This window comes from Hippoglossus hippoglossus, chromosome 24 (genome assembly GCF_009819705.1).
Source record: "Hippoglossus hippoglossus isolate fHipHip1 chromosome 24, fHipHip1.pri, whole genome shotgun sequence".
In the NCBI taxonomy this organism is placed as follows: domain Eukaryota; kingdom Metazoa; phylum Chordata; class Actinopteri; order Pleuronectiformes; family Pleuronectidae; genus Hippoglossus; species Hippoglossus hippoglossus.
The window spans coordinates 17,559,706-17,573,070 of record NC_047174.1 but is presented as its reverse complement, the minus strand read 5'-3'; the positions used below and the strand labels follow the sequence as shown (position 1 = coordinate 17,573,070).

General features: G+C 40.3%; 1 protein-coding gene across 3 annotated transcripts in view; it reads right to left on the bottom strand.

Moving 5' to 3' along the window:
- The window catches only part of cd2ap (CD2-associated protein), a 58,789-nt gene that overhangs the window by 27,549 nt on the left and 17,875 nt on the right, over positions 1–13,365 (bottom strand). For all 3 annotated transcript variants that reach the window (XM_034580549.1, XM_034580550.1, XM_034580548.1), the window contains exons 3-9: positions 11,943–12,120; positions 7,261–7,361; positions 6,469–6,595; positions 5,596–5,774; positions 3,016–3,103; positions 2,483–2,577; positions 876–974 (exon numbers count right to left, since the gene is read on the bottom strand). In XM_034580549.1, the coding sequence (XP_034436440.1) occupies positions 876–974; positions 2,483–2,577; positions 3,016–3,103; positions 5,596–5,774; positions 6,469–6,595; positions 7,261–7,361; positions 11,943–12,120 (867 nt within the window). The remainder of the gene's footprint in view (positions 1–875; positions 975–2,482; positions 2,578–3,015; positions 3,104–5,595; positions 5,775–6,468; positions 6,596–7,260; positions 7,362–11,942; positions 12,121–13,365) is intronic.

Sequence of the window (13,365 nt, the reverse complement as noted above, 5' to 3'; positions counted from 1 at the left end):
GGAACAGACACACACTTCCACAGTCAGCTCAAACACTGTCAGCACGACCTGAAGGTCCTCTTCAAAAGCTGCTTCACTGATTATTAAAGATGCCCCAGCAATAGGCTCTTTACCCTAAAAGGCATCTGGCTTATTATCAAGAGGCCTTATTACCCACATGGAAAAGCCTTCATAGGAAATCAAAAGAGATTTCTGCATTTGTTACGTGGAAAAGTTAAGCTGTGCTTACAGCTCCATATTATTGATTAGATGATGTAAGGTTCAATGTGCCAGATGTCAGAGTTGAAATAAAGTGTTTTGATCCGTCTCTCGTCTCACTCTGATCAAACTGCTAGAAAAGCAACCACAACACATGGTGCCTCTGCATTTAAGAGAATGGAAAATAAAAATGTCGAAGTTTTATACATCTTATCGGAGATGGAATCTACTACATAAAATAAAATATTTAATACTTCTACATTAAACTGCATTTGATTCAAATTCAAAACCAGTTCATTATGTAAATGGCCTGTTGAATGGTCTGTATTTAGAAAGCGTTTATCTAGTCTTGATGACCACTCAAAGCGCTTTACAGTACAGGTTATTACCATTCACACACACATTCCTACAGCGCATCTATGGGCAGTTCTTTTTTCTATGAGGGGCAGTTTTGCTGAGAGGGCGAGCTCTGAATAATGCTACTAGTAAAATGCTCCTGAAATCCTTACTCCCATGATACCATAATACTTCGAGATGTCACCAGAACCAGGGTTTGTTATTGTTTTGATTGAGACCCCATCCAGCAGCAGAAAACTACATACCTGTTAAAAAATGCATCAGTTCTCAAAATAGCTTCCAAAGAGTTCACTAAATTCCTTCTCTGATTCTGATCTCACCTCTTTCTCTGTTTCAGAAACCTTGACCACAAAGTTGTCAGGAAAGACGCCGTCTTTACCACCGATCTCCCCTCGCCACCAGCCAGGCTCCCCTGTGTCCTGTTAGAGGGCCAACAGAAAAAGAGTGACACCGCTTTAGTAATCAGCTTGTGATTGTATTTATTTCGCTTTGAATTAATTAATTTTACTTATTTTGATAATTTTTTATTAAATAGTTACCAACAGATTTTTATATATTGTCCTTTGTAAATCTTAATAAACATGCACAGTGCATCAGAGGAAAGTAAGCGGACCAGAATTTTGCACTGAAGCTTTGCAAATAGACCTGCTGTAGAAGAGAAGCAGGAAATCATTATAAACGTCTCCATTAGTATCGAGAACGGCTCTGTGCACTCCAGTACAAACCTGTTCCTAACAAGCACTTCTGGTGATTCTAGAAGCATTTCTGTACAGTCTCCACTAGATGGCGGTAGGTTTCCCCCAAAAATGTGGTTATACATTTTTGGGGGAAACCCTGAGTCATCACACATCAACCACTTGTCAGAGGGTGCTGAGGTGAGACCAGTCGAAATGCTCAGAATCTGTGTTTCAGCTTGTTGACTTGTAATGGTTCACTTCTTAATGACATGTGAGACACTAGAGCAGGGACTAAGAGAAAGCTCTAGGCTAAACACCAGGCACAAATGTATCATATAACAAAATTCGAATTACAAAATAATACAAAGAGTAAAGAGGTAAAAAGAAAAAATGGTTTCTCTCACAGTCGGCACAAATATTCATCATCTCGTCAAACATGTTTTGTTTTGTTTTGTATGACCCAAGCATAGATCTCCAAAAGGAGCTACAAGTCTTTTTTATTGATTTTCAAACTACCTGAAACGTGTCGTGACTTACACAGTCTGTTTAGGAATAGCCATGACTCCAGCATCCTCCCATTTACAGAGCTAATATCTTTTTAGAAACCATCATCAGTACAATACACCTACTTGCTTGTACAGTCTGTATCAGTTTGAACGTAGACGCAGGTAACTACAATCTAAGAAGACACAGAAACAAGGGAACATTTCTTGTCTCTGTCAGGAGAGGGTGGGGCAGGGCCTGTAGGGGTTGTATGAATTGTTATTATAAAAATAAAAGCAGTTTGTTGCAGATGCACTCAGCCGATCGTGAAGACTCATTTATTTCAAAGGGCAAGACATCCTGCTGTAGTTCTGAAAATGAAGCATGCCCTCTTCATTTATTATTTCCTGCCAATCTCTACCTGGAAAAATCATCTTCAGTTGAAATCCCAGATTGTCTAATCACATCTCTAAAGCAAAGACTTATCTACAGGCAGTGCATGGACAGGCCAATGCCAACTGCGTCTTCAAGCCAAATTTACATTACATTCTGCAAATTTACATTACATTCTGCAGTGGCACGTGGCCGACATAAGAAGAGATCAGAGTGAACCTCAGTGATTCCTTCATCTTTTCTGGTTCACGTGTTTGCTGGTGACCCTAAGGAAGGTCATTCTCCTCACTGAACCTTTGTATGGTCAGTCCAGCTGTTCCGATTTCTCAGTTCATTTCACAGTTTTAATGGAGTGAAGGGCCGGAGAGCTTTACCTTGCTCAGGACGTGGATGACATCTCCCTCTTTCAGGCTCAGCTCGTCCTCGTTCGTGGCCTCGAAGGCATATGTGACCTTGCAGTACTCTTTAGCTGAGGAAACCAAAATAGAGGCATCTATTAGGGCGGACCCGCAGATTTAAGGGGTTTACATGCAAAAGCACATAAATGTGCCAATATATACAGAAGCCAAAGATCTTGGTTTATCATGGTATATATGAAAGTCGGTCTTTTTCTCAGGATTGTGAAGATCATATCTGCCAAACATAAATACAACAGCATTTCCAGTTTAGTTCTTGTTACATAACTGGCTTTGACATAGGGCCAGAGAGAGATATTTTCCCTCTTATATCTACGCCTAACACTGGAGCTTGAACGAATGGCAGATGTAAATACAACTAATCAAAGGTCACATACCATAGATAGGACAAACAGAAAAACTGTGCATCTCTCACAGCGACGATCTACTGACTTTAAACGACACAGTTCACAAATCAAATTATCCTTTCCACTACTTTCACAGTCTTTTACCTTTGCCTTTGCCGTCTCCGTCTGCTCTCTGCAAGTCTGTCATGTTGGGAAGGGCGGGCTTTGCAGCAGATGGTAATGATGGGACTGGCTAAAATGAAGCAAACCATACACATGGAAATGATTCATTGGGCATGGGTGTGATATGTGGCTTCATGTGGAGGAGTCCTGTGTGTGAGGCAGCTCGTGTTGGAGCGGAATGAGTAGAAACGTCGGATCATGACTCAGTGTTATTAAGGAGGAATGCTTATTAATGATGCTGTTGATTGAAAGAGTAATTACTGAAACAAAAGGCAAAGCAGTGAAACACAGGGGGGGGGGGGCACCTTTCCAGCGAGGAATGTTACAACTTGTAAGCTGTCACTTACAAGTTGTGTACCATGGTGAGGTGACAAGAAGGATGCTGCATGTCCTCGGTTATTTCTACTGCAGAGGTTTGTGAAAAGCGAAGTGTAGGAGCATTCAACATGGACGTATGTGCGGAGTGGAGGAGACTGAAGGAGGAGACTGAAGGAAGTCGTGTTAAGGGGTAAACCAGAGAGTGAGGGCTGTTGGGAAGAGAGAGGGAAAAACAAGCCGAGCATTTCAGAACAGAGCCATCTATTAAAGCCGTGAGTCTGTGTTATTGTTTGCTGCATGTCACTATGTCATGTCAGAACACTACTGACCTCTGTCATCGCATGTATCTTATATATATATGTCAGCAGAGCAAGACAAAGAGTGAAAAGTAGAAACCCAAGATTCAGAATTTAGGGTCAGTGAATACATTTACATGGGCAGCAATATTTCTAAGACAAGACATTATTTCAATTAGGATGTTTACATGAGCTGCTAATAGAATATTCATTATTCCCGTTAACATGTATCATAGAATAGTCTGAATATGACTCACGTCGAGACTCATGTCCTACTTCTTGTTTGGACATTATAGGTTGTATGACATTATATTGCATTGATGATGCGTCTAGGATCGAAATACTCCACGTCTTAATTTGATTATTACTTATTCTGAGTATGACCTTATTCAGGTAATTCAGAAAATGCTGTTTACATGACATTTTCCCCATTCAGACTACTGGCTTAGTATCAGAATATTGGTGTCCATCTAAACATGTCTAATTCATTCTGGAGAAAAACGAGACCTGAGAGAAGCAAGATTCAGTGTTAAGTATTGTATCAGGTGAGGTTGTTATTTCCCATCTGAATTTTGACAAGTATATATGTGTGCTGATGGCAGGGAAAAAAACAAACAAGTGTATTCACAACAAACAGAACCTTCACATGAATCTGGGTTTGTTCCTTCAGTGTAAACAATAAACAACTGAACTTTAAGCTAAATGTGTGTCAGGTCAAATCAGGAAACAATACATAAGTTCCTAATATAGACAAAGATGCACATCATATAGATGCAGTTAGGCTATGTCACTCAGTCTTAGTCAGATGTTACTTATACTGCTGCAAATTACTGTCACATTAATTGCGGGAGTGAAAATAAAACTCATGCATGTACACCAACTTCCACAATGACTGAAAGTTACAAAACAGAACAGACAAAAGTGATGATGATAATAATACACATTTAAGATGCATATTTCTATGTGCGTGTTCATAAATCTCCACAGAGTTTTATGCACCTGGCCTCAGGTCTGCGTGCAACACGTATTTGTTTCAAGTCTGTACTCTGGATGCAACAGGTATTAATTTCACTAAATAGCACATACAGTTATGGTACATGTTGACTTTTAATTTGTTCTGTGTGGCAAGTTAATTCCTCCTACACGAGTCTCACACCTGGATAGAAGCCTTAAAGCAACACTGTGCAACTTTTTTTTACATTAAAATGACAGCTTTGAAATGGTACAATGACCTGGAATAGGTAGAACTGAGCCACTTTCCTTTCCACTCTTCACTCTGTGTACCTTTGATGTGTGGGTAAGCTCTCCTGAGAGGAGTATGGAGCTGACTGATGGTCGCAGCTTAAATTATCAGACACCAGACCCAGCAAGATCAAGAGTAATGCTGATTGGAAGTCACTGATTCAATATGAAGTATTCTGAACAGAGTTTGGTGTTTTCGTTATAGCTGCAGCTCACCACGGAATTAATTAATGTGGCGGCAGAGGGCGCTGTCGCTCAGTCACAGTTAAATAGTGATGCTTTACTGTAGAGCGCTGCTTTGCTGCTTCTGTTGTGGTGCTGAACAGAGAGCTCCTGTAAAGTAACTCCATAATTCATCTTTTTCTCTTTCTCTTTCTCAGACTCATAATTCAGCTCGTCTCAGGCGCAGTGTGTGTGATCGGACACGTACCCGGTAGTACAATGTAAATCGGTTGGTACCCGTAAAAGAACAGAGTTTTGTACCAAACCCTAGTGAGACATATCACCATCTCTCTATCTCCCTTCTCTCTCCCCTCTTTAATGTTTGATGGTCAATTACTATACATTGGTTGCCTTTTATTTCTTCAACACTGCTAATATAATATATTATGTCACATTGTCATATATACAGACGTATGACAATTCTTTTTCATGTTCACCTTTCACATTATGTTTGGTGTAGATTCTGAGTTAGCATCACACTTACTCTGTCCTTCTTTTCCTCTTTTTCAGGGCTGGGCAGGCGGACCCTAAGTTTGACCGACCCTTCCCGGAAAATATCTCCGAAGCCGATGCCTCGGATCTTCTTGGGCTGAGCAATAACTCCATTCCCTGAGGTGGCCGGAGGCGATGTGGGGGCGGCAGTGCTTTCCATTCCACTTCCATCTGGGGAGCAGAGACGACACAATGCAACAGAGGGTGAATAAATCCACCAGTGTCACATTTTATTGCTTTTCCTTCCTACTGCAATAAAGTGATAAAGTAGAGGATTTGTTCTGGAGAATACACTTTTTATCCCCCTTTTTGGACACCAGGGGGTGCTAGAATTGTTGTAGTGTACAACCACAGATTTACAGCGTCACATCCTGAAGGACAAGAATACTAAAAACTCAGCACTTTCCATGAATGCCTATAGTTTACCACAACTCTTATGGAAAACATTTTATTACACTTTTTAGATCCCTTAACATGCACATGCAAAGACGTAGCTCCTAGTCATAGAACTAGCAGACGAACGATTTAGCAGGTTAAAGTCAGCTCTTGTTGAGACTTGTTACAACCTGTCCAAACCGCTCCAATACTTGATTTAATAATGATTAACCAACAACAGGGGAAACTGTGAAATACATATCATCTAATACATTTTAAAAGACACTTCAGACAGACGACAATCACCGTTGAATCTGACTAGAATTAAATAACAAGAAAAACTGTCTCTTGGCACCAGCCCTGAGCTTTGTTTGCTATCGTGTCAGAGCAAACATTAAAAAATTCCAGTGTTCCTTCTCTAGTGTTTTGCCAACCGAGCTGCACCCTTTCCATTAATGAAGTCTGGCTTGTTTTCTGTGTCTGTCCTTACCAGTCTCATCTGCTGCCGTGTCGACTGACTCCCCGTCCTCTGCCATGGCGTCCAGCTCTTTGACAAAGTTGGAGGGGAACAGTCCCGACTTGCAGTTTACGTTACCGTTCCACCAGCCCTCTTCAACCTGCACACAGGAAAAGAAATGGAGCAATGAGATAACGTCAACAACAGTTATGTCATTTCTTCACCCCCAACAAGTTAATATGTAGTGATTCTTAGGTCCAGTGCTTCTCTGGTTTCTCTGGTTTCTCTGCATTCCCAATGCACCTAATTATGCACATATCCCACTATACAATTCTGTAAAGCCTCATTATCAACTAAAAATGCATTTAAGAAAAAATGATGTTGACAAATGCTTTAGAAAATCTGTCTCCAACATTTAATCCTGCAATTGAAAATTCAATCATGGGGGAATTAACCAGCACGTTTGAATCCATTTCATCCAGCAAAATGACAATAAATGATTTGTTTCACTGCTCAGAGTAGTTCGGCACACATGCATGCATTTTTTTTTACAGCAACCTATTAGCACTTATGACTTTGCACCTTCACTCAAAGTGCTCTCCGCTGCTCACACCTCTCACTTGTTCTGACTTGCCGCCACCACAAATAACCCGTCAGTGTATCTTCAGTGTTTAGAAGCATAACATACAGTATGTGTAGTATTACAGTGGAGCTTGTTTAGCGCAGATGGCACAGGAACATTCATTCTAATTTACTTTTCAAAAGGAAAGTTTCGGTTTCTTAGACAATTATAAACTATAATAGTCAGCAATGGTGATAAAGTACCTCTTCAATGATGTCTATGATTTCTCCGGCCTTCAGCTCAAGCTCGTCTTCATTCTGCGGCTGATAGTCGAACAGCGCCTTGCACTGTCTCCTCTTAGGCTCTGTGAAAACAAAGGAGGCCCAAGGAACACCAGTAAGTCAACCAACCTGCTGTGTGGTCTAACACATTCACTAGTCTGTGTTTTTGTTTTCATCTCGCCGGGAGAGTCAGAATGCTAAAGAGGGGGGGTTGGAACTGGGACAGGTGACATGCAAGCAAGATACAAATCAAGGAAGTGGGAGGACGATCGAGAACTCCACCCCAGACGGGACGGTTCCGCAGGGTGATCCTTTGGCAGGCAGCAGACGCACCCTGCTGAGCAAACACAGCTACTGATTATAGACACATACAAATACTGACGAGCAAATGCGATCAGACTGCGACCATTTAGTGGCATTTTGCCACTATTTTTGGAGACAGTGCGACTACATTTTATAACTAGGTGCACAAGTGCGACTTGCATCATCATCGTATAGGCCATCACGTGAAATGGTAGTAATGAGCCGAGAATTTGTGTGTGTGTCAGACTGGCCGCACGCACGCACGCAGAATAGCAATAAAATTTCAGAATGATATATCAAAGGAAGAGAATTATAGAGAATGATGTCAGATGTGGACACAGTGGAGGACCTGATTAGAATAAGTCTTGAGGGAACTAGCTTGGAGGAGCTTGATGCTAAGGAGGTTGTACAGATGAGGTTCAGTCAGGGCAAAAGAGCTAAAAGGCCCAAATACAAGGGTTGGCCTTCAGAGGTGCCAGGCCCTAGTGGTCCTCAGGGAGATGTGCTCCAATGGGAGGGGAAGCAGAGGCATACTGTAAGGGGAAGTTCCTTGTAAAGTGTTGATTTGCATGTCGTTGTAAGTGGTGCACGTAATTTTTAAAAGCATTAAAAACCAGTGCTACTTGTGGAAAAAGTTAGTCTTGAGTATATGAAAAAACATGTCCTTTACGGTGGTTCCTCCCGGTGCAAGTCTCAGCGGTGACTGCAATTATGGCGACTTTCAAAAAAGTAGATGCTTTATAGACAAACATTCTTATTTTTGTTGGAGTTAAGGACAAGCCAGTGTATGTTTAATGCATGAGATCACTGCTGAATTTGATTCAAGGGAGGAATTAGTGTTTTAGTTTTTATGTGTGGCTCTACCAAAACATTCAATAGAAGATTGTGACTGGCTAGTTATCCTAAATCTTACATGGTCAGCATGTGTTAGTATGAGATCAGGCGATAGTGTATTATTCATGTTTCAGAGCATCTGTCTATCTCTCCTACAGTAATACACGCAACATCACAAATGCAGGAGAAATCTACATTAGCAGACAATTACTGTGCTATTATGTTTACACATGACTAATTCTCTCAAGTTGAGCTCTGTATTTTAAGAATGCCATTCTTTGAGATTAGACACATAGTAACAGTAGCTAAGCAGGGCTCCAGAGTGCGACCATTTCGGGGACGTGCCACTAACAAAATTTCATTGGTCGCACTGGTGCACCAAACGTGTAGCTGGTCTGTCTTTGTATTTGATCGACTCGTGTCGCTCCCTCATCTCCTCTGCGGAGTTTAGACTCACAAGCCCAGGCTGCCCCCCCCCAAAATTGTGTATTTAAGCACAATGAAAATGGGATTACCTAGCTGGTAACGTGTATTCTGTGCCAAATGTTTAATATTTATTTGAAATGATGTTTTATTTATTTAGGATATCTTAATATTTTTAATTCTAATTCAAATGTCAGACTGAATATTCTTCAGAATTAAGTGTATTGCTCTTTGACAGGGTGTACTTGCAGGATTATGCTATAATAATACCGATATACAGGTGGTTTAAAAGGGTTTCACAATGATAATAATTTAACTTATCTCAATAATGTCTCCGACAAAATATCGTCCAACAAAATTTGTTATTGTGACAGGCCTACCTTGAAAACATTGGTATTGTAAATATACCTATATATCCTTAAATTAATCAATATCGAATCTAATCTAAAATCGAATCGAAACTTTTTGAATCAGAATCAAATAGATTTGGGTAATCAGCGGCGATACCCAGCCCATAAGAAATTACCAATATATATGGGAACTGTCAAGAAAAGGTATAATAGGTGTATCTTGTCATGCAAAAAAGGCACAGTAAAAAATTGTGGGTGCACCTAAATTATGTGCTGAATGCTAAATAAAAAAGTTAGGGGCACTGGTGCAACCAATGTAAAAACTTAGTCTGGAGCACTGCTCAGGTGGAATAGAAAAAGAAAAAACAGCATTCATGTTAGAATCTTCAAACAAGACTGGACAGGGTGGAGGTTTGCACACAGAATACATGCATATGTTTGCATAAGAGGATACATGAGCTCCCACGCAGCAGACACAGGTAAAAAAAATACTAGTCGGGGAATTTGCTTAATCATGCCAAACGCAACATGAATAGAATTTGTAGGAAAGTAGAAAAAAAAGGAATACTTGTGTAATTTAACCTAATGTTCCAGTCAATAACAATTGATTTAGTCTAATGAGCCCAGTTGCGGTAAGAAGTAGGTATGTCACACAAGTTGATGCTAAAATTCTGAAAATATGAAGGTCCTTGTATTTCTAAAGCGCCAGTAGCACTAAAGGTACCTGTGATGTTGTGAGCCCTGGAGACGTGATTCTTCAGTGTTCAGTCTGAAGGGGGCAGTATAGTAAAGCTAAATTCTGTAGTCTAATGTGAAAAAACGCAAAGGAAAGAAGAAAAACGGCAGACACAATAACAACTACAATAGCACTCAGTAGAGTGCATGGGTGTTTTATAAAAAATCTATTTTGCGCAGGATCCTTCCTAACTGAGTGAAATGACCCGGAAGTATTTCAGCGGCCGCCATAATAAGAGGTATTGGAATTCTCTAAATCAGCCATTCCCAAACTGAAGAATGCCGCGGCCCAATTTGAAAACTGAAATATGTGTGCGGCCCACCCACACCTTTAATCACAACTATATGATCCACACACAGGATTAGAATCAACTATTACCATACATATTATTCATTTTATAGCTAAAATAATTGTATATGAACATAGGCATATGCAGTGCAAATCCAATAACATCCACATTTAAGCGTAACAATTTGCAATATTCTTGCTGTTTGTATAACAGAGCACAACCAGAATATCAGGGAGAAGAAAAACACATTTGAGGCGTAATCAAATATACTTAAGGCGTTTAAGGCATTTAAGGCCCCCCCCCCCCAAAAAAAACGTCCATAAACTGACATTAACACTGGAATTCCTCTAGTCTGACACCTCAAGCAGTTTATCTCGATATACTTGATATTGAATCACACATCGCGTGAAGTGACATTGTGTCACCTGTAACCCACCCAATGAGAGGGCTGATGTTGCCGCGTAGCTGGCTCCGATGCTCTCTCTGCGTATTTTTAAAAGATGCTCGAGGCTTGGATAAATATTGTCCATGTTTAGTTTCTAAATGGCGGCGGCGCACTTTACATGGTCCCAGGGTCTTGTTAGCTAGCATCTGAGTGCACAGCACACACACAGGCTTGGGAGTTGTCCTCTGGGCCAGCGACAGGTCCTCACTTGAGTCCTTTCTGCGAGTCGTCTTTTTAGTTTTGAATGATTCAGTTGGACTTTCTGATTCCCCTTCGTCATCAGCAGCTTTCCTCTGCTCCATCTTGCTCGACCCAGCAGACAACAAAGTTCTCCCTCCCTATGATTCCCCCGCTAATGATGCGTTCAAGTGTTAATGTGACGGTCAGCAAAAACAATGACACCTGCTATATAGGTCAGATAAATTAGGAACGTGGAATTTAAATCTAAATGTCTTTGTTTCATTACCTGTGATGATTACTTTTTTTTTTTAATCAATCATACATTTTTGGTGGTAATCAACGCTTACTTACAAATCTGAAACTTTTGTTATCTATTTATTTTCTGATGACCTCTCACGGCCCACCTGCAGTGGCTTCATGGCCCACCAGGGAGCCGCGGCCCACACTTTCAGAATAACTGCTCTAAATGATGAGGAAGAGCTTTAATGCTTCCTAAGTTATCTCCTTTAGCGTAGAAAACATGGGAACATCCTTTATGAAAGGAAAGGAGAAAATGCTGTCCCACAGTTCTTTGCGACAGCAACATTTAAAGCGACACAGTAGTTGTCCTGGACAGACCCATGTAAATAAAAATATAAACAGCTTTTTTATTATGATCCGAAACTGATGAAGATCCTAGCACTCGTCTAAGTTCCTGATTTATTCTCTGTCACATCTGTCCAGTCAGGAGTCACAGTTCACAATATCATCATCACAACTAAATACTAATATGAAAGTCATTTCAATTCCCTGACTGTGGAATGGACACATTTTTTCTCCACGTATATTACTCACATTTAGGGCTGGGCAATAAAACGATAACTATTATTATCGCGATATCTGACATGTTGACAGACGATTGATCTGTCACGATGCAAGTCAATTTTAACTACTATCTTCTTTATGGAGGTGTGTGCACATGAGTGTGTGAGTGATACCAAATTTGGCATTAAGCACCCTAGAATTTGAAGCATACTGGTTCCCAAAAACTAATTTCTGGATACTGTGAAGTCCTGATTTAACAAATTACTTTATCTAAACACAGAGAAAAGTACAGCTTCTTACTTTTTGCCGCTGCTGGGGGCTGAGGCTGGAAGCCACCAGTTGGGATGCCGATTGTGCTCATCCTCTGGACCAGGTTGGCCACATTCCCTGCGCTTTTCTCTCTCCTCTGAGGCTGAGAGGTCTCCTCTTTAGGCTCATTCTTTGTTTCCTTGACCTCTTTGGATTCCTTCTTCAATTCCTACATACAAAAACACACACATACAAGATACATTAAGAATTGTCTTTTTTACTTTGTCTTCATTTTCAGTAAAATTCTAAGATTCTAAATGTCACACAAACAATTTCACATTTCTGATTTCCACTCTTCCATCTCTAATATACACATATACCTAATTCTACAACTCCGCATACTTATATAACATTTTTCACCAACACCTAACAATATATTTTTGTATATTTAAATAATTTGGGTAACAACCAATACAATTTTCAAACAGAAAATCAAATTATTTTTTAAAACTGGAAATCAAAAAGTGGATATTAATTATTCTTTTATAAACATTGTTGTGATTGCATTGTTTACTATAGTTTCCACAAAGTCAAGTGATTCTCCCAGTAGGGCTGGGCGATATGGCCTAAAAAAAAAATTGCAATATTTTTAGGCTATATCGCGATAGATATCTCGATATTTTGAAATCTCCTCTAAATCACTGTACAAATGTTAAATTCATAAAAGTCTACAGGAAATGGCTAAGCTAGCTGACGTTGGCATTTCCGGCAGTCCCTGAATGCACCTCGTCAGAAGATATCAGCGGACATTTAGGCTTAAAACACATTACCTCGATTCACAGATTCAGAATGTGAGGATATGAATACTGGTTTAGTAGATCATAACTGGAAAACTGCAAAATACAATCCCAAAATTCCCTGTGTTCCTCTTCGGACTGCAGCCACTAAACACAGTGTGGTGATCCAGACCTCTTCTGGATGTGGCCAGATAAATTGTTTTGCCACATTAACATAAAACACAATGAATCTCAATTGAAAACAGATGTTTTGCAACAGAAATGCACATCAGGCAGGAGGCAAACACCTGAGATACTAATAGTGTTGTCAGACGTTGGTTAGATGGAATGGGGAAATGTGAGACAAGGTAAATTAGTTTCACATTACATGGTGAATTGAAATGTGTGGGACAATCAGCCTTCTGATGAGCTACAGATTCACAAAGACTCAGTGCAGCATTGTACTAAGCACAGCCCACTCATGCTAAATCTAGCTGTCGCTAATGATCCCAAACATGTCACAGTCAGGCGGTGAACCAGCTGCTGCATTCTCGTAGCCTGGGAAACTCCCTGACAACAGCCCAAAGTCCATGTCACACCTTCACTAACTCCTGTCAGGATTTCAGATGGAATATATATAGTTTGCGCGTCACGTTACTTCTCGTGTTGTTTAGCCGATTTAAAAGTGTGTCTCATAA